Here is a 19,760-nt window from a genome sequence, read left to right on the forward strand (position 1 = left end):
AGCAGCTGTGGGTGCAGCGGTAGTACCACTGACGTATCCTGAGCCCCCTGTGAATGTGTGGGCCCTGTTAATTATAGATGGTGAGTGATAAGGAAGAGGCCAGATTTTCTGGGTGCTGTGGGATTAGGTGATGCTGGGAGAGAGGTTCCCATTGCATCAAGCAATTACCCATTGCCCAGAAGAACCAGTGGCCGGAGGTTGATCAGAGGAGGCTGCCTGGGGCTCCCAGGGGTGCGAGACAGGGTGAAGGGGGCCATCGGCACCTGGAGCCACAGTGCTGTTCCCTTCTTCTCATTGCAGCGAGGATGATGCGGCAACGGTGTACAGATCAGCAGCCATGCTCAATATGACGGGCTCCGGCTACGTGTGGCTGGTGGGGGAACGGGAGATCTCGGGCAATGCCCTGCGCTACGCCCCTGATGGTAGGCACCTGCCGGAGGCACCCACCCCATGTTGGCCAGGCCTGCTGGAGGAGCCTGCTTGGGGCTGGGATGAGTGGTCCCGATGATGGGATGAGTGGAGAAAAGCGATGTCGTGGTGGTCCCGAGCGAGTGGCGGGTGCCACACAATGCTCTGCCTTGCCCGCATGGGGTGGCAGCAGCCTGAGGGCCTTGGCCACGCTGCCTTGCCCCACATCCAGCTGGCTGGGGCCCTGCAAGATGAACGTCACCTGGGAGAAAGGCTCGGTGTCCTTGTTGTCCCCTGTTCTGCTGTGGCACGCTGTGGGGTGCCAGCCCAGCACCGCTGCAGCCACCTGCGCCTGCCCAGAGCTCAGACAGCCCCCCCACTGCATCCGAGGGGACCTCAGCCCCATAACCATGTGCTTGCCATCCACAAGCCCTGCCTGTAGGAGCGACAGCGGTGCCCAGTGGGGCTGACCTGCTCCTCTGCTCGTGGCAGGAGTCATCGGCTTGCAGCTCATCAACGGGAAGAACGAGTCAGCCCACATCAGCGACGCTGTCGCGGTGGTGGCCCAGGCTGTGCATGACCTGTTTGAAAAGGAGAACATCACCGACCCGCCGCGGGGCTGCGTGGGCAACACCAACATCTGGAAGACGGGGCCCCTTTTCAAGAGGTATTTGGGGAAGGGTGGGTTCCGCGTCCCCAGGGGAAGGGTCCTGCTAGGGGAAGGAGCTGGAAAAGGTGGGAGCATGTGGAAAAGGTGCAGGAGGGCAGCACGGTCGCTTTGTGCAGAGCATCTGTCAGTACAGCACGTGGCACAGGACTGTTTGCACTCTCCTGCATGATGCAATGTGAGAGCTACATCTGTCCTAGAAGAGTAGCCAAGACACGGGCTCAGGCTCTGGCCCCAGTTTGTCCAGGCTGTTAGGGCACCATCCTGGTGCCTGGCACTGGTTCAGTCCCTGCCACCCCATGCTGCCCTGGGCAGTGCTGGGACAGCTGGGGTCAGCTGGGGATGAGTCCCCAGAGGACAGCTCTGGGGACATGAAAGGATGGAAATTAATGTGGGTGGGAGAGGGGAGAAATGGGGTTTTCTGCCAAATCAGGGTAGGGGGAGGTATCTGCCAGTGCTGCAGGCACGTTTCTTGCTGGATATTTCTGGGCTGCTGGCAGGGCTTGGGGACAGGAGAGCTCCATGCATGGGGCAGGCTGCTCTCTGCTGTAGCAAAACCTGGTGCCATGTTCTCAGGTAGTGTGGTCTCAGCAGACCAGGGCATGTGGTGCAGGATCAGAGCACGTGTGTGTTGATCTCGCTGCTGTGGGTGGTGTGATGGGCAGATGCTGCATGCGGTCCCCGGGACCTGATCTTTTTTCTGCATGGTGTTTTGTTCTGCATCTCTGCAGATGCTGGAGCCACAAGGGCCTCTTCTGCAGGCGGGATCTCGCTAAGGCAGCAGTTCCCTCCCTGTGCAGGATGGCAGCTTGGCCCCTTGTTTCAGCAGTGGGATCCTGTGCTGGGGGTTGCTCCCTGCAGACATAATCGCGGTGTTCTGCAGGATGCTCTTTCTGTACGCCTGGGTCCTGTTGAGCGTGGGACCTGCAGAGTGTGAAGCTTTCTTTAGAAAAGCAGTGACACAGTCTTTGGCACAAGCCATGTGATGTTGTTCTCTGTGGTGCACCGCAAGGGGCCCAGTCTATTCTGTGTTTTCTCTGTCGATTTTCAAGGGCTCAGAGAGGTTGGTTCTCCCCTTGGTGGTGCATGTGCATGCTGGGGTGTTTCTCAGGTTGTGATGGGCTGCTGCCAGGCAGAAGCAGCAGGAACTGTGGCATTGATGCAGCTCCCAAGAGACCCCCAGAGGAAGGTCTCCTTGGGTGCTGTGGTATAGAAGTATGGGCCAAGTCATTCCATAGGGGACTGGGACTGATCCGATGGAAAGGAGGGGACAATGACAGCAGGTAGGGTAGTGCAGCATTTGGGAAATGCGGCTCCTCAGACTGCATCCACCTGGAGCAGATGCCCACCAAGCTATGAACCAGTCATAGGTGGCCTTGATTGGACTTCTGTAGGGTAATGGGCATACGAGTCATACCAGGCAACTGAGAAAGCATTTGCCTTCTGAACCCTTCTTAGATCTCCCAGTGGCCGCCGCCGGTTTTCTGTGTTGGCCCCACTGTGTTTCTCTTCACAGGGTGTTAATGTCCTCCAAGTACTCGGAGGGCGTCACCGGCCGGGTAGAATTCAATGAGGATGGGGACAGGAAGTTTGCCAACTACAGCATCATGAACCTGCAGAACCGCAAACTGGTCCAGGTTGGGATTTACAACGGCAGCCACGTACGTACAGCCCTGGGCAGCCTGGGCGGGAGGGGGGTGCTGGTGTGTCTGCCCACAGGCTCACGTCTGTCTCCTTGCTCGGGCTGATCACAGGTCTTGACCAATGACCGGAAGATTATCTGGCCAGGGGGAGAAACTGAGAAACCTCAAGGCTATCAGATGTCGACCAAATTGAAGGTAACAACACATGGCAGCAGGGGCTGTGACTTCGTCCACTTCCCACTTCTGCTGCTGCCCCTGCAGCTTCCAGCACCTGCCGTCTCAGAGCGGTTACAGCAGAGCAACTCCGACAAGGTGCTGGAGGGTGCTCAGAGCTGCGGCACAACTTCCAGCTGGGGACAAACCATGAGGGTAGAACCCTTTGGTTTGAAAGGAGACAGATGGAAGGGGATATGAGAGAGTGACAGAGAGGGGGCGGAGGGGAAGGTGGTCACTGTTCCTCATGGCTTGGGAGACAGAAGGCACCTGGCACAGGTTTGCAGCAAATACAAGGATGGGTTCCTTTGACCAGCACGTGGTTCAGTTCTGGAGCCCTTTGCTGCTGGACAATGCAGAGGGCAGAAGGAAATGGGTTCAAAAGGAGGTTAAACAAGCTAATGCAGGGTAGGTGGGCTGAGAGCTGCAGTGCTGGGCTCAGGAAAACCCTTAACAGCTGATGGCCAGAAGCAGGAAGTAACACTGGGAGAAGGTCCCTCTCCCCACCTGGGAGGAGATAGCTCTGGAGAAGGATGGAGACAAGCGGACACTTGTGCTTCCCCTGCAGATTGTGACGATCCACCAAGAGCCCTTTGTGTATGTGAAGCCCACGCAAGCAGATGGGACATGCAGGGAGGAGTTCACCATCAACGGTGACCCTGTCAAAAAGGTCTTCTGCACGGGGCCCAACGAGACCATCCCAGGTAACTCTTTCAGCAGGGAGCACAGCGGCCTCTGCAGCCCACATGGCCCGTGCTGTGACCCCAGCAGATGACTTTTCCTCTGTCTCACTTCCGTGTGGGCTCCAAGGCTGTTTTGAAGGATTGCGCCCCATGTTTGTGTCTCATGACAAACCCGCACTCCCTTTGCCTTGATCTGAAGCAGAGGAACCAAGCAAGAGCCCCAGGGCACCCACTGCACTGGCGTTAACACTAGTCTCACACCATTGTGCTGGGGAAAGCCTGCTTCGGGATTAGGATTGAGCACCTGGTGGGGGCTGTGAGAGGTGCAGCAGCGCGGACCTGCCCCAATCCCCCTGAGGTGCATCCCCTTGGCCCATCACAACGTCCTCTGCACAGCTCCCCTCAGCCCCGAGCCATGTCCAGGCCGTGTCCAACCCCATGGGGCCTTGTTGGCTTCCTCCCGGGCACCCAGCCCCCTCCGTCCCCCGCTGCGGGTCAGCAGCAGCTCAGCCCACGTCCCTGCAGCATGTGCCCTTGGAGTCCTGCTGTCCCCACCTTGCCTCCTCCCACACTGCTCCTTCCCTCGCACCCCGGGCGATGGAGGCGGTGGGAAAGGTGCCCCAGGCAGGCGGCACTATGTAACACGGTTGCGTCTCACATGACACCAAAGCTGTGCAAGGAGCCACTCTCCCCTGGGGACAAGCGTGGGTGCTGCAGGGGGTCCCTGGCAGAAAGCTGCCTCCACTCATCCCCCCCTTTTCCTCTCGCCCACAGGCCGCCCCACCGTGGCACTGTGTTGTTACGGCTTCTGCATCGACCTGCTCATCCGCCTGGCGGGGGTGATGAACTTCACCTACGAGGTTCACCTGGTGGCTGATGGTAAATTTGGTACCCAAGAGCGGGTGAGTCTGGGCAGCCTGGGGTACCTCTTTGCCCGTATCTTGTGTCAGAACACGGCCAAGCCATTCGGGCAGAGCTGGCCGGTGGGGTGGGTGCTGGGGTGAGGGGCTGACCCCGCGCTGGCTCTGTGGCAGGTGAACAACAGCAACAAGAAGGAGTGGAACGGGATGATGGGCGAGCTGCTGAGCGGGCAGGCGGACATGATTGTGGCTCCCCTCACCATCAACAACGAGCGGGCACAGTACATCGAGTTCTCCAAGCCCTTCAAGTACCAGGGTCTGACCATCCTCGTGAAGAAGGTACGGGCTGGGCTGGCTGGGCTGGCTGTAGGAGATTCTGGGTGGGCAGGGCGCAGGCTCGGTGGGTGCCAACACCGTTCTTCTTTCTCCCTTGTGCTAGGAAATCCCCCGCAGCACGCTGGACTCATTCATGCAGCCCTTCCAGAGCACGCTTTGGCTGCTGGTGGGGCTGTCTGTGCATGTGGTGGCGGTGATGTTGTACCTCTTAGACCGATTCAGGTGAGCGCGCTGTGGGCCACCCAAGGGTGGGTCACCGAGGGAGGCAGGGGACGGGGAGGGGTCTCCCAGGCCTCTCTGTGGAGTGGTACCAGCGTGAGGCAGGCAGGGCTGCAGGTCGGCAGTGTCAGGGACACGAGGGCTGTGCAGCCAGGCAGGGAGGCAGGGTGAAGGGCTGCCTGGGGCAGAGCACGGTCTGTAAGGACCAGTGCTGGAGGGCTCCCGGGGCATGGGGAAGAGCCTAGAGAACCAGGATAAGGGACACCAGATGAGCTCTTTGTCTTGTTTTCCAGCCCATTTGGCCGCTTCAAAGTGAACAGCGAGGAGGAGGAGGAAGATGCCCTGACACTCTCCTCGGCCATGTGGTTCTCCTGGGGAGTCCTGCTGAACTCTGGCATCGGAGAAGGTGCGCCGAGGCAGGCAGCCGTGCTGCCCTGTGCTGCAGCCCTGGAAGGGACCTGGGGGACACTGGGATGGGGGAGAGCCCGTGCCCCCTCCCACATCCTTCTGTCTGTGCCCTGCCTTGTGCCCTGCCTGTGCCTATGCCCTCGTCCCCCATCAAGCCTTCCCTGGAGGGGGATTTGGTGATGCTGGGGTGGCATGCTCATGGCACTGCTCATGCAGACAGTCCTGCCATCCCTCACCCTCAGTGATGGGAAGCCCTGTCTGCTTCTCTTTCCTGGGGTTATCCCTCCATCAGGGTGCAATGCATCCTGCACAGGAGCTGGGTTTTTCTTGGTTTGGGCAATCACAGCTGTCGAACAGGGCACATCTGCAGCTTTCATCTGCCTTGTATGGGGTGTGCACAGCTTTGGTGACAAAGTCAAGCCCTTGTTGTGCCAGTCTGAGCTCTCCTCTCTCCCTCCAGGTGCTCCCCGGAGTTTCTCTGCCCGTATTCTTGGCATGGTGTGGGCTGGCTTTGCTATGATTATTGTGGCTTCCTACACTGCCAACCTGGCTGCCTTCCTGGTGTTGGACCGACCTGAGGAGAGAATTACAGGCATCAACGACCCCCGGGTAATGACCCCTTGCTTCATTTCCCCTTCTCTGCCCACCTCTGGGAAGAGATGAAGATGCCTGCAGTGGGCACCTCCTGGTCCCTGTAACATGGCTGGTAGCACCCGGGGCCTGCTTAACGTGGCTGTGGGACTGCAGGGCTGTGGGGCGGTGCCCCTGCAGTGTGTGGGGATGGGCAGACACAGGCAGGGATCAGCAGGGAAAAATGTTGTCCAGAAACAGCACGAGCCCAGCCAAACTGCCTGGCAGTTCCTGGAGAGCCTGCACTAACCAACGAGGAAACGATTCATTATGGATGAGTTATAGCTGATGAAAATGTCCCTGCGGTGCAGTCAATACTCTCAGCAGATACCGGCATGCTTCATACCCGTTTCCTACTCTGGCAAGGACACAGCCACAGACTATCAATCTGGGCTAGCAGGAATGCACCCCACAGAAGTGCCAGCCCACAGCATCCCGTGCCCCACTGCATCCTCTGCCCACAGCACTGTCAGCCCCATGGCACCTGCGAGTCTCCTGCATCTTCAGCACTGTGATGTCCCTGTCCCCTAGCATCCCCTGCCCACCACCGTGGTCTCAGAGCATCCCTAGCCCCACAGCATCCTGAGCCCCACAGCATCCCCTGCCCCATGGCACCTTCAGCTCCACTGAGGAGATCAAGGTGTTACCTGAGAAACAGGTCCCTGAAGGGGATGGAAAATCAGGAAACACAGGTCTGGGGGTGAGCTGGTTTGGTTGATGTAGGACAGAAGAAACAGAAGCCCTGCCCTTGCCTTTCAGCTGCGCAACCCCTCCGATAAGTTCATTTATGCCACGGTGAAGCAGAGCTCGGTGGACATCTATTTCCGACGGCAGGTGGAGCTGAGCACCATGTACCGGCACATGGAGAAGCACAACTACGAGAGCGCTGCCGAAGCCATCCAGGCTGTGCGGGACAAGTGAGTGGGACCAGCTCCCTGCCTGGCCGTGCTGGGGTGGGCCTGGGGGGGCAGGGGCCGGGGGAAGTGAGCAGGGCTGGTGCAAGCCCCAGGGGAGCTGCTGCCGAAGCGTGGCTGGGTGGGAGCTGCGCAGACCCAGCACATGCCAGGTCTCTGGGTGGAGGGCTCAAGGGCTACGTGGGGAGAGGCGCGTTCAATGCCCTGGCACTGGCCTCCCTTTCTGGCCTCTGTGCCAGACTGGGTGGCTTCAAACTTTGTTTCAACCCCTCATGCTCCTCAGAAATATTTCCTATCCTTTGCCAGGAGGGGGATGCTGGTCCCCATGCACAGGGCTTGAGTTAGGGCTGGTGATGTTGCTGCTCCTGCAGTAGCTGCAGACAAGGTGGGCTGCCTGCCCTTACCTGTGTTACACCTCTCTTGGTGTCCAGCAAGCTCCATGCCTTCATCTGGGACTCGGCGGTGCTGGAGTTCGAAGCCTCCCAGAAGTGCGACCTGGTGACGACGGGGGAGCTTTTCTTCCGCTCCGGCTTTGGGATTGGGATGCGCAAGGACAGCCCGTGGAAGCAGAACGTCTCCCTGGCCATCCTCAAGTCTGTACACGGCTCTCAGCCCCCAAACTCTGCATGTGCTAGCACGCAAGTAGCCCCACACCAGGCAGTGCCACCCCCCGCTGTGGGGACACCTCCCCGTGAGCTCAGCCAGGCCAACAGCACCGTGCTGCCCGGCTCCATCTCCCCAGGGTTATTCTCTCCACTCTATTCCTGCTAGGCAGAGATGCTTCAGGTCCCCTCCCAACTCCAAGTAAGGCTCTTATATCAGCGTTAGACTGCAGTCTGGAGTGCCACAAAGCATCTGGTATCACAGATAAAATGGGATTTCTCTGTGTTGGTTTGGAAACGCCACGTTCATTGCAGAGAGTGGAATGTGGCGATGGAGGAAAGGCAGCTGGGAACCAGCTGAGGAGGGAGGGGAAGAAGCAGGATTAATTGTAGAGGGTCAGGAGCCAGCGGGGTCCTGGCCAGAAACCACCCGCAGGACCCAGGGTAACCGAGGGAGGCCCTGGACCCCACCTGTGGGGCAGCTGTGCCAAAGAGCTGGGTGGTGGCAGGACGGGTGGGATTTGGGGCTGCAGAGCCTGGAGAGGCACCAGGAGCCCTCGGGGCCCTTCTGGGAGAGGACGGGGAGGCCCAGGGCTGCAGGTGGCCCAGGACACCAATGAGGTGTGGGGATGTGCCAGGAACAGGAGGCAGGGATGTGCCAGTAACAGGGGACAGGGATGTGCAGGGGCCCCGTGGTGGACGTGTGCCCTGTGCCCACCCCCATCCCCGCGCTGTAACACTGGGTGGGTCCAGCTCTCGCAGCAGGGATCTGCCCCCTGGCACCAAAGCTGTACATGCACACGCGTGTGCACATACACGCACCCTGCCAGGCATACACGCACCAGTGCACACACACGCAGCACCTGTAGACGTGCCCGTAGGCCGCGGCCAAGGGCAGAGCCCGAGGACAGTGGGCTGCAGAGAGCACGAAGCCAGCCCCTGTGTCCCAGCTGCCTGCGCCTGGTCTCCTGTGACCATCCTGTATCCTTGTGCTTTCAGGTCCCACGAGAACGGCTTCATGGAGGATTTGGACAAGACTTGGGTGAGGTATCAGGAGTGTGATTCCCGTAGCAATGCCCCAGCAACACTCACCTTTGAAAATATGGCAGGTTTGTTCTGCAAACCTCTTTCTTCCTCTTCGCTGGGTAGCCTGCTTTCGCTCAAGACATTCTCCTCTCCTGAGCTCTCCTCCCGGGCCAAAGCTCTGCTTCTTCTGGGTTTGTGCTTTCCTAGCGCTGGGAGGCTGCTGTGGTGGGTTCCCACCCCACCTTGTCCGAAACAGCTCTGCGAAGCTTCCTCCACCTTCCCTGGGGTGGCTTCCTCATCGGCGGGGGCGGCTGCCATGCCCATCACTCCTGTCCCTCCACTCCGGCCCAGCCACAGCTGTCGGGGTGCAATCGGTGCAGAGGGAGGGGGGCAGCATCTTGGGAAGGGGCGAGCAGCACAGGGGTGAGCAGGAACCCTGCTGCAGGAGGGAGCTGGCACAGGGCAGCCCTGAGGAGTGTGTGCTGGTCCTGGGCAGGGGCAGAGGGCAGGGGGATGGTGATTGATGCGGTGTTTTCTTCTCCTTGGCCCCTCTTTGCAAAGATTGATTTCTCCCAGGTGGGTTCTCTTCCTCCAGTCAGTGTGGCAACGCAGGGTTAGGGGTGTCCGAGGGGACCCCGTGCATGCTGGCATCAGCGAGGATGAGGTGGAGCCATCTGCTCCATTCCTTGGGATGCAGGGCACTGTGCCACCTCCCCATCCCCAAGTACCAGCCCCAAGGGTCACAGCCAGCTGAGGACAGTGTAGAGAGCTCCGCACATGCTGCGCTTCCCCGTGCACCAAACAGCAGCACCAGAGCTGGGTCTTTCTGCTGCAAACAGCCCTGGGAACAGGGTCTGCCCTGGTACATGGTGCAGCACCCAGCACCCCATGCCTGCCCTGAGCATCCCTGCAGTATCACCGGTGCCCGGCCAAGAGGAGCTCACACGGATGCCCCGAACCCATCACCTCCCTGCCTGTCACCATGGGTGCCCCTCTGGGACTGCGGAGGGTGGCAGGGGCCGGGGGGCCGGGGTTGGCCGATGCTGCTGGTGCTGAGCGTGATGCAGAGGAAATGAAGTGTCGTGGTGCGATTCCCACTGCCCCCTGTAACTTTCCTGCTTATTTCAGGTGTGTTTATGCTGGTGGCTGGAGGTATTGTTGCCGGGATATTTTTAATATTCATAGAAATAGCTTACAAAAGGCATAAGGACGCGCGGAGGAAGCAGATGCAGCTGGCGTTTGCGGCCGTTAATGTGTGGAGGAAAAACCTGCAGGTAGGACAAACCGTTTTTAGAGCAAATCTCCAACAGGTGCGTTTTCCATTCCTTCACCAAATCAGTGAATGCAGAGCTGTGGATTAGCATGGGCCCCCCTGTCCCCTGCCCCACACCCAGTGACTCTACTTAACAGCACTGCTAGCGAGCTGTAGGGCCCTGCTTGTCCCCAGGGCCACCCCTGGCCGTTGCCACCTCCCATGGGAGGTGTCATATCCAGCTCTGTCCTGGAGAAAGACCTGGCCTAAATGCCTTGGTTTGTCCTTGGTGGTGCTGGGGACAGGGACCTTGCTCTGCTGGGGACCATGTGCCAGAGCCACATCTTGTCCCAGCTGAACCAGCGGTGCCAGCAGCAACTTTTGTAGGCTCTCTGATCTGCTCCAGCCACGCTCACCAGCAGAGGAGGGGAGGGTTCACATGCAGCCACCAAGCATCCCTGCCCCGTGGTCCTGACCATCCCTGCCCCATGGTCCTGAGCAGCCCTGCCCCCATGGTCCTGAGCAGCCCTGCCCCGAAGCCCCCCAGCATCCCTGCCCTGGGCCCCCGAGAACCCCTGCCCTGCAGTCCCATGGAGAATTGCTCCGGGTTTCTTGATGGTTTCCAGTGCCTCCCCCTCCTGCCCCCCCCCCCCCCCGGGGCTGTGGTTCTCCTGCCGCACCCCAGCCGGTTCCATAAGAGGCGGTGCGTGCTCTTGTCACTTGGGGATAAGAACATCTCCCCCCAGCATCTCCCATCCCTGAAGCACCCCAGGTGAGGGGAGCCCGGGGGGGCGGTGGTACCCGATGGTGACACAGCCCCAGGCACGTCCCCGAGCCTCCCCCCACCCTCGCTGCGCTGCGCCCTCCCAGCTCAGGGACCGCCTGGGTGCTCTCTGCAAACCGTCCGGGCTCCGTCCCACCCTTGGGGAAGCAAACCGGCGCTCAGAGAGCCAGGCATCCGTCAGGGGACTCAGGGACGCTGCCGCTTGCAGGGCCACTGCCCAAGGGACAGAGCCCCCCGACGGCGGGGTTGCTGGCCGAGCGCAGTGCGGGGTCCCCGCGGAGCGGCGGGGCATGGGGGTTGCTTGGGGGACACCACCTTCCCGAGAGCAGCGAGGGGAACACGAGGCCGGGCTGCTACATCCTGAGAGCTCGCTGGGTTCAGTTCACTGATACGAGTTTCGGAAAAGCCATTTCTTCTTTTTTTATTATTTATTATTATTTTTTTTTCCTTTGCTTCCAAAAAGCAGCAGCACCGACGGGGTTAAGGCTGCTGGGACAGAGCACACTAGTCGCACTGCCATTTTTCACTTGCCAACCTTCTAGAAAATACTGCACTGGGTCCTTGGGCAGAGTCTGTGGGACTGTGAGCAAAGCATGCTGCCCTGTGGGGATAAACAGCCTCATGGTAAAGAGCCGTTTGACATTGTAAGACTTTTCCACAGGAGGAAACGTCAGAGCACTAGTATCTGGTACATTGCTAGAAGGTAGGCAAGTGGAAAGATTTATTTGTTAAAACAAACAAACAAAAATAATGGTTTTTGGGATCACAGTTTTGCCATGGCTATTTCCTGAGATGCCATGGAAGAAAAAGACATTTCATTCCATTCATCTTGCTTTCCTTTCCGTTTGTGCATGTCCGCAAAAGAGAGAACTGAGAAGGAGGAGCAAATGTATCCCCGAGCATGCTCTACGCACCAGCGGGATACATTTTGGTTACCCCCGTGCGGTAGCAGAGCCAGACCTGGTCACTCCGTCCCCCGTCGGCAAGGTCACACTCATTGGCACGAAAGCAATTGGGGAGGAATCGTTGTCAGCGCCCGCCGCCGAGCGCGGCCGGTCCCCACGGCTCGCTGCCCCCGCACCGTGGCGGCTGGTGCTCCCAGCCTGCGCCAACCAGGTCCGACTCGCTAACACCAATGGCTACATTTTTCAGTTCTGTTTCTCTTTGAGTTCATCCCGACCCTGATGACATCATAGCGCTAACGCTTTGCTTCCTCCCTTTCTTTTCCTTTTCTTTTTGTTTTGTTTTGTTTTCTTTTCTTTTCTTTTTCTTCCAGTTTCCTTTTTTTTCTTAAAAAAAAAAAAAAAAAACGGTTTTACTTTGGAAAAAAAAAAAACAACAACAAACAACACAACACCACAAACACCAGCAACCACGTTCAGCTTTGCACAAACGCGTCATTTAAATTTTGGAATACCTTTTTTACGGAATACAATGACTTCTCTTTCAATGCAGTCCTCTCTCTCTCTTGTGGCACTAGGATTCAGCCTCAGAAAAGGCCCTGAGCAATTTTTTTTTTAGTGGTAGGTGCAGCATCTCACCTCTCGGTCTAGGCAGGCTGGCGGTGGAAGCAAGGGGCAGGGCCAGGCGGAGCACCCGCAGGTGCTCCCGAGGAAGCAAGGTCAGCGCTGCAGGCTGCCGGCAGACACCCAGGAGACGCAGGGCTGCTCCCCAGAGGGGTTCCAGCGCTCCCGACGCGAGGCCGGCCCCGTAGCCGTAGCAGTGTGGTGGCCGCGCTGTGCCTGCGGGTCACAGAGGCCCTTGGAGGACTGGGAGTGACATCTCCAGTAGCTCTCTCACCCAAATGAAGGACATGACACGGGGCAGTATTCAAGTAGATTTAGCGTTTCCAACAGCACACTAGAGATCTAATCGCTTATACATATTCATTTTAGGATAGAAAAAGTGGTAGAGCAGAACCTGACCCTAAAAAGAAAGCCACTTTTAGGTCCATCACCTCCACCCTGGCCTCCAGCTTCAAGAGACGTAGGTCCTCCAAGGATACGGTAAGAGGAAGAAGAACAATTCTGCCCTCTCTCTTTCTCTCTCTTTCTCTCTTCTGCCATCCCATCGACTGCCACACACCCATCCCGAAGCTGCCAGTGTACATGCATAGCTCATGTTCGTCACCAGTCAGTCAGTCAGTCAGTCAGTCAGTCATCCCGTGTTCCTGAAAGGATGCTGGGATCCTGGAGGGCAGGCAGGAGGTGCTTTGGAGTCCTGTGATGAGTTGGGAGATGCAACCGAGTTTTTGTTTTGTTTCCGTTTTCTTTTTGCCTGGATGATTTCGGATGTTCCTCTCTGTGCTTTGCTCACCGTACCGGTGCTGACCTCTTGAAACCGATGACATTTTTATTTTCTTTTTCTGTTCCTGAGTGTTCCTGTACCTGTTTGTCATTGTATGCCTAAAAACGATCACCCCGATTTAATTTGGGCACTGTGTCACCTCACCGAGAGCCATACGTGTCACATTCTCTACATGTGATTTTTGTTTGTGACTTAGCATTCGGGACGTAGCCCTCGGCACAGGAGGGACAGCTCTCTCTGGTTATCGTCAGCAGCGAAGCCTCTCTAGAAAAGAGGCACCACGGCTTGAAAGAGGAGGTTGTTAAAGACCCAGCCTGGTTCGAACCTGGGCTTTCCACATCGCAGTATCGCTGCTCGCATGTAACCAGAGAACATTTCCAAATAGCTGCCTCTAAAGCCAGCCGTTTCCCCATGTGCAAACGTGTCTGCTCGTGCTGGAGCTTCGGACACGCCAGCGTCAGGGTGGGCTGTTGGTCTGTCGGACTGAGCCGGTGTCCCTCTGCATGTTGCCGTCTGTCGTACGACACTCTGCACTGTGGCTACTCTGTTGTCTCGTGTGGACGCGGGCGCTGCGCTGCCCGAACCTCTTGCAGTGGGCTCCCCGCCGCAGGCGCGATGCACGGCGGGGACGGGGGGGACGCGGCGGGGCGGCCCGTCCCTGGCTGCAGGCTCGCGGGGGGGAGCGGCGTGCGATGTCGCAGGGGGTCTCCGGCCACAGCGCTGCATGGAGGCGGCTGCGTTTGGCACCAGGGCAGGCTCCATCCCCGGCACCCCTGGGACATGGCCCCGGGGACAGCTGAGCCCTCCACCGGGCCCGGCTGCCGCCGTCTCGCACAAAGCGCTCCCCCGGCTGTCATGGGGTGTCCCACGTTCTCCTCGCTTGTCCCTGTGCCCACTGGGGAGGACAAGCATCCCCGTCACCTCCCGCACTGCCCCCTGAACCACCTTGTCCTGGTGGTGCCCCAACATCGCAGGTGCCCCCACCCCGCTGCCCCAGGGACCAGACCCCTGAGCTTGGGGGAGGCTCGGAGGAGGGTCTGCGTGGCCAGACCCCGACCAGGGGACAGGAGGAGAGGTGGGGTGGGTGGTGTGGCAAGGAGAAGGTGGGGAGTGAGAAGAACCATGAGGAGGAGGGACTGGTGGGGAGAAAAACCTGCAGGGAGAGCTGTCAGGGGAACCCTCGGCCTGGCTGGAGTAGACCCCATGTTTTGTCTCCAAGGTTTAGCAAACCGAGGGGAGCTGGCCTGGGAGAGTAGGAGCATCACAGCAAAGTGGGCACCAGAGGAGACACATGCCCACCACAGGCACGTGAGCAATGCCTGGAGAGGGGACCCCATGGCTGTGGCCATGCCCTCTCCTGGGTGCCTGCCCGCTCCCCCAGGAGCAATGGGGCACCCCAGTACCACCTCCAACACCCTGCTCCCTCCCCAGGGATGCACCCTGGGTCTGATCCTGCTTCATGGTGCGGTATCCATGGCCTCATGCCACCCCACCTCCCAGGGCTAGGAGCTGGCCAGGTCCAGGGACCACCTACACCAGAGGCTCCAGAAGATGGCATCCCACTCTGGCGGCAGCTGCAGCTGTGGGGCAGCTATGGGCAATGATGCCCCACTGTCTAGGAGCCCGTCGCAGTCTTCTGCATGCCATGGGGTGACATGGCTGGGCCCCAGCATGTGTTCTGAAGGGGGAACAGGCTAGTTGGGCCAAGAACAGGCCAGCAGGACCAAGATCCAAGCCAACTGGGCCAAGACTGAGGCTAGCAGGTCCAAGACCTGGCTATTGCAGGAGGCCCACAGTGGAGCAAGCTTTGTGGCGATGTCGGGCAGGCCCGCTGGTTGCTCCTTGGGGTGAGCAACCAGCGGGAGGGTGCTGTTACCAGTTCACGTCACAGCCTGCCTTTTGGTGCCCCCAGCTTCAATGCAGCAGCCCTGGCTCAGAGACCCCAGTGCCCTCCTGCTGTGGAAGGCCCCATGAGTACATAGCATGCGGGAACACGTTGCCTGGGGTCCTTGTAAAGGCGAGAAAGCAGTGAGGTGCTCTGTTTTGTGATGCTCGGCAGAGCCGCGGGCCCACACCAGGTCTCAGTTGGGCAAGGCTTGAGAGCCCATGGGGCTGGAAGGCCAGGCTGACCCCGGCCCCATGGGCTCTCCTGGCTAGCAAGCAAAAGATGCAAACCTGGTGGCCTTGCTTCTTCCCTTTTCGTTGTCGGGAGTTTTAAAAATGGATTCTGCTCTGCAGCCCTGCAGAATGGTCCCTCAGGAGTGCCAGAGAGACAGGCTGGCACCATGGAGCCAAGACAGCCCTGGGAAGCTGCCACCCCACTCTGAACGTCCTAGCGCCCACCATCACCCGAGCTGCACAGCCTCTCCGCGGCACATCATCCCCACCGCCCCAGGAGGAGATGCATGTGTTCCCCATAGGCAGCTCCTGCAACTCGAATAGCACTCGCAGAGCTGACGTACTGCCATCCATCGCAGCCACCCACGCTACTGCAACCCCACAGAAGCCATGTGAGACGCATAAACCACACAGACACCTTCCGAGCCGGCACATTTCGTACAGACACGTAACGAGACGCACAGATCCCTTAGCCCCCACTGCAGACGTCATCAGCCCCCGCAGCCCCACTGCCAGCCCGCGGGCCCCCAGACACAGCACGACACACGTCCCACGTCACCGCCAAGCGAGGGCCCCGCCAGCGTGGGGACGATGCCAGAGCTGGTCGAGAATCGAGGGGGTTCATGGAAAAGGCCACCTTTTCAGTGAAAGATCAGCCATTCCAAAATCAAGTGCTTTTTGGCTGAAAAAGAACCTAGTTTTTGGCCCCAAACGAACAAATGTAGGCCAAAGACAACTATATTTTTTTTTTAAAGGAAAGTTGACATTTTCTACAGCAAGATTGCATTTAGCTGGAATCCTAATACTTAACTGAAAAAAAAAAAAAAAAAGAAACCCAAAATTCTTCCAGAAAATCTTCCACCAGCCAGGGACTACCATACGAGCCCAGATTAGGTTGAAGTCATTTTTAAAGACATATTAAGTTCTTGTCTATATTTTCTTCCTGGTGTCATTTAAAGTTTTTGGTGCCTTCACTTCACTTCCATACCTTAACATGTTTGAGTCTCTTCTACGGTTAATATTGATTAATTTCTTGGCTTTATAATGTTTGGTTTGGGGATAATTGCACCATCCCTGTAACATCATTTACCCTAAATTACTGATATGTGCTTCTAGCTTTAGTTCTACTTTAACATAGTTTTGATATGACAATTTTCTTGTTTTTTTTTCCTTTTTTTTTCTTTTTTTAATATTAAAAACTGCATGCATGAACTCTACACAAAAAAAAAAAAAAGTAAACGCGAATGTTACCCTGTGATAACTGTGATTGGAGGAGATATGCTTTCAAACCCAAAGCCATGCTCTTGTATTGCGATTTTCCTGGCCAGGCCCCCCAGATCACTTGGTGGTGTCAGGGACTCCCGGAGCTGTGCAGAGAGGCCAGAGCACCCCGGCCCCCCTGCCAGACGCCCCTTGCCGCCCCACGGCCACGTGCACCAAGACACACGCACCCACACCCACACACGGCTTTTTTCCTGGTTGCGTCAGGCCGGTAGCGCAGGGTATTTAACAAAGGACCTTTTCTTCTGCCCGTATGTGGTTTTTTTTTGTTGCTTTTTTTTTTTCTTTTTCCTTTTTTCTCTGGAGCTCGTCCTTCAGCAGCGGCTGGCACCATCTCCTCTGGGTACCCGCCCAGCCTCTCCCCTCTCCAAGTCATCTCCTCCCCATGGGGCTCCAGCCCCATCCCATGAGCTTTGCTGTGGCAGCCGAGATTTTGGCAAAGAGGGGCGGCTGCACCCCTGTAGGAAGAGGCATGCTTTTAGTGGACCAGCAAAATGCCAGAAAAAGCTCCCCAGGGTGACAGAGCAATTTGTCTGAGCAAAACCACCAGGAGATGGCCAAGGTGCTGCCACTCAGCGAAGCAATGAGGAATTTCATATAGGCTCCATTTTGATAGTAGTTGGTCCTCTACACGAATGAGCGATCCCAAGAGGTGTTCCTTCAGCGGCAGTGTCCCCACCACGCGCACTGCAGGGATGGGACTGTGCTGGCTCCAGCCCCTGCCCCAGCAGCTCCCTGCCAAGGTGCTGGGGTCATTGTGAAGCAAAAAAACACACAGGTGAACCCCGAGGAGCCCACACCATGCTTGGAGGGCCACCAGACCTCCCTGCACAGGCTGAAGGGCCACACAGGGTAGCCACAGTGCTAGAGCCACTAGCAGCAGTGCGAGGGCCACAGTTGCCCCCAGGAAGCAGAGGATGGGTTAAATCCTGTGAAATCCTTCTAAAAACCAAGGAGTCCCTGGAAACCCAGCAAACCAGCAGCCCTCCTAGGTGCACGGCCAAGCCAATATAGAGAGGGTCCATGCAGCAGCAGGAGACCCACCAAGTCCTTCTGCCCAAGTTAGGTTCCCAAAGTGGTGGCAGATGCATTGGTGTCACCCATTTAGGGCTTGGAGCTAGGAGAGGGAGAGGAAGGACATTTGGAAGGAGGTAGGGAGGAAATAACTGCCCAGCTATAAGCCCCTGCCTGAGGAGGAAGGGCTTTTTTTTTTTGCTTTTTTTTTTTCTATTTTCTTTTTTTTTTCCTTTTTTTTTTTTTTTTCTGGCTGGTTGAGGGGTTTTTCTGCTCTCCCTGCTTGCTTGCTGGTGGGACCGCTGCTGGGGAGGTCTTTCCCGGGGGTGTTGGCCGGGCCCCCACTGCGAGGAGCGCAGAACCCCAGATCCAGGCCACGTCTCCAGCACAGGCTGCATTCTCACATTAGCAAGTGATGCTACAGCTAGTCACAAATCACCCGCACGGCACGGCTCCTCACCTGCACAGAAGGATAGTGAGAGCAGGGGCACTCAAGCAAGGAGGTGCAACACCCTGGCCTCAAAGCACAGCTTGAGCTGGCACCAGCCAGACCCTCCAACCACAGGCGTGGCTGTGGGTTGGGCTGGGGGGTCACAGCTTTCTCCTGTAGCTGTCCCCATGTAGGGACAGGCCGGCTCCGCAGGCGACACGGCCGCCGTGCGCTGCGCCCTGCTCCTGGGTGTCCTTCCCATAGGCCGCAGGGTGCTTGGAGAGCGTCTGCAAGGACCTCTGCACGAGCCCACACTGGGCATGGGGCCTCGGCCAGCAGCAGGTCTGGGGCCATTGCATCCACCCCAGAGACATCCCGTAGGGACACAGGGGGTGCAAGGAGGCGCGGGGGCGAGTGCCGTGACTGCCTAACACTTCTCTCTCCTTGTCTGTGTATTTGTGTGTTACAGCAATACCATCCCACCGACATCACCGGCCAGCTCAACCTCTCCGACCCCTCCGTCAGCACTGTGGTGTGACCTGCTCCCCGGGGGCCATCAGCCCTTGCCCGACACAGCGGGAAGGCACAGCCAGGACTGCCTGTCAAGGGACACTGATGGGTTCTTCTGGGTGAGACGGGAGGAAAGCATCCTTCATCCATACACAGTGACTTCATTGTATATCTCCCTCCCTCCCTAGGCCTGCTGCCATACTCACGCCCCAAAACGCACGGCGGAACCAGGACAGGGTTTGGACTTCACTGTACAGAGGTAATCGCTTCCAACCTGTGCTGTTATTGATCAGTACCGCCACTGGCCAGCTACGTGCAAGGGGAAAGGACTTCGAAGGCACGTGGTGCCTGCTCTCCCACAGTAGCAGGGAAGAGCTGGTGCCAGACTGCAAACCCGTGCTTCACCTTGCAGGCTCCGTGTTCTCCACACGTGTGTGGCTCTCGGAGCACCCAGAGCTGTGCTGGTGGAGCAGCCTGTGTAGTTCGGCAGTCCAGGGGTGTGCTTCTGCCGTGCCGTGCTCCACCACCACCACAGCAGGGCTGGGAGACGTGCGCTCTGCTCCTGGCCAAGGGATGAGCCCCCCGGTCCTCCCCTCCATCAGCCTATGGTACAATTGAACCTGGTGCTCTGGAGCTTACAGCACGCTGTCAGACAAGATCCTGGCTCCCCATATCTCTGCACACCAGCTGTCCCCAAGGCCAGGCCACGGCCAGCACGTAGCTCCCACACTGCAGCCATCCTGACCAGGAGACACGGCAAAACCAGGTCCTGGCTCAGGAGGAGGTGACCAAACAAGACTGCCTGGAGCCCTCCTCCCGTGGGCACCGTGCCTGCGTGCCAGCCCCCCAGGCTTCCTCCAGGCAGGCTCCACGAGCGGCTGTGGACACCCCAGAGCTGGGGAGCAGAAATCCCGCCTGCGATTTGGTACCAAGCCCCAGCGTCGAGAACTGCCTTCTCCTTGCCCCAGCCAAGCAGAGGGGGCAGACGGGGCCAGCAGGATTTTTGGAGGGCAGCTGGGGTCTGAGAGCATCGTCCCACTGGCTGCAGTGGTTCCATCAAATTCATCTTGCTCCAGCTGAGAAATCGAGCCCATTCGACTTTATACGTCAGTGTAACATTAATACCAAGTTTTTGCAAGAGCTCAGTAAAGTCTAGACTGGATCACGGGCTGGTTTTATTGCCTCTGTCTGTCTCTGCCTGCCGGCGGAGCTGGCTGGGAGCCCTGCACTGAATCAGGGCCTCACCCAGCGCTGCTGCGGGGCACGCGAGCAGAAAAGGTGGAGGGATGGGGAGGGAAGGAGTGGGGGGGGGATAGGAGCTGCAGGGAGGACTGGGAGGAACAGGACGTTGCTATTCAGGGCTGGCCAGCATGGGGCCAGACCTGGGCTGAAACCACCCAAATGCCAGCCCCTTGCAGGCTGGTTCGCACCCTCCATCCAGAGGAAAACTGGGGT

At 58.2% G+C, this 19,760-nt stretch overlaps 1 protein-coding gene across 13 annotated transcripts in view; it reads left to right on the forward strand.

Moving 5' to 3' along the window:
- GRIN1 (glutamate ionotropic receptor NMDA type subunit 1) overlaps positions 1 to 19,465 on the forward strand; it is a 34,565-nt gene extending 15,100 nt beyond the window's left edge. For 2 of the 13 annotated variants that reach the window (XM_080561392.1, XM_080561397.1), the window contains 17 exons: positions 301 to 422; positions 901 to 1,075; positions 2,592 to 2,736; positions 2,830 to 2,913; positions 3,500 to 3,635; positions 4,389 to 4,516; positions 4,649 to 4,813; positions 4,914 to 5,032; positions 5,323 to 5,435; positions 5,898 to 6,046; positions 6,827 to 6,984; positions 7,413 to 7,574; positions 8,583 to 8,692; positions 9,738 to 9,883; positions 11,510 to 11,761; positions 12,541 to 12,651; positions 15,191 to 16,328. In XM_080561392.1, the coding sequence (XP_080417518.1) occupies positions 301 to 422; positions 901 to 1,075; positions 2,592 to 2,736; positions 2,830 to 2,913; positions 3,500 to 3,635; positions 4,389 to 4,516; positions 4,649 to 4,813; positions 4,914 to 5,032; positions 5,323 to 5,435; positions 5,898 to 6,046; positions 6,827 to 6,984; positions 7,413 to 7,574; positions 8,583 to 8,692; positions 9,738 to 9,883; positions 11,510 to 11,761; positions 12,541 to 12,651; positions 15,191 to 15,394 (2,479 nt within the window). In that variant the 3' untranslated portion in view covers positions 15,395 to 16,328. Of the gene's footprint in view, positions 1 to 300; positions 423 to 900; positions 1,076 to 2,591; positions 2,737 to 2,829; positions 2,914 to 3,499; positions 3,636 to 4,388; positions 4,517 to 4,648; positions 4,814 to 4,913; positions 5,033 to 5,322; positions 5,436 to 5,897; positions 6,047 to 6,826; positions 6,985 to 7,412; positions 7,575 to 8,582; positions 8,693 to 9,737; positions 9,884 to 11,306; positions 11,349 to 11,509; positions 11,762 to 12,540; positions 12,652 to 15,190; positions 16,329 to 18,264 lie in introns of those variants that run through there. The other 11 variants (XM_080561401.1, XM_080561402.1, XM_080561393.1 and 8 more) reach the window with 9 other exon arrangements.
- Positions 19,466 to 19,760: the final 295 nt, after the last annotated feature.

Source organism: Anser brachyrhynchus (assembly GCF_964034855.1).
Source record: "Anser brachyrhynchus genome assembly, chromosome: 19".
Classification (NCBI taxonomy): Eukaryota; Metazoa; Chordata; class Aves; order Anseriformes; family Anatidae; genus Anser; species Anser brachyrhynchus.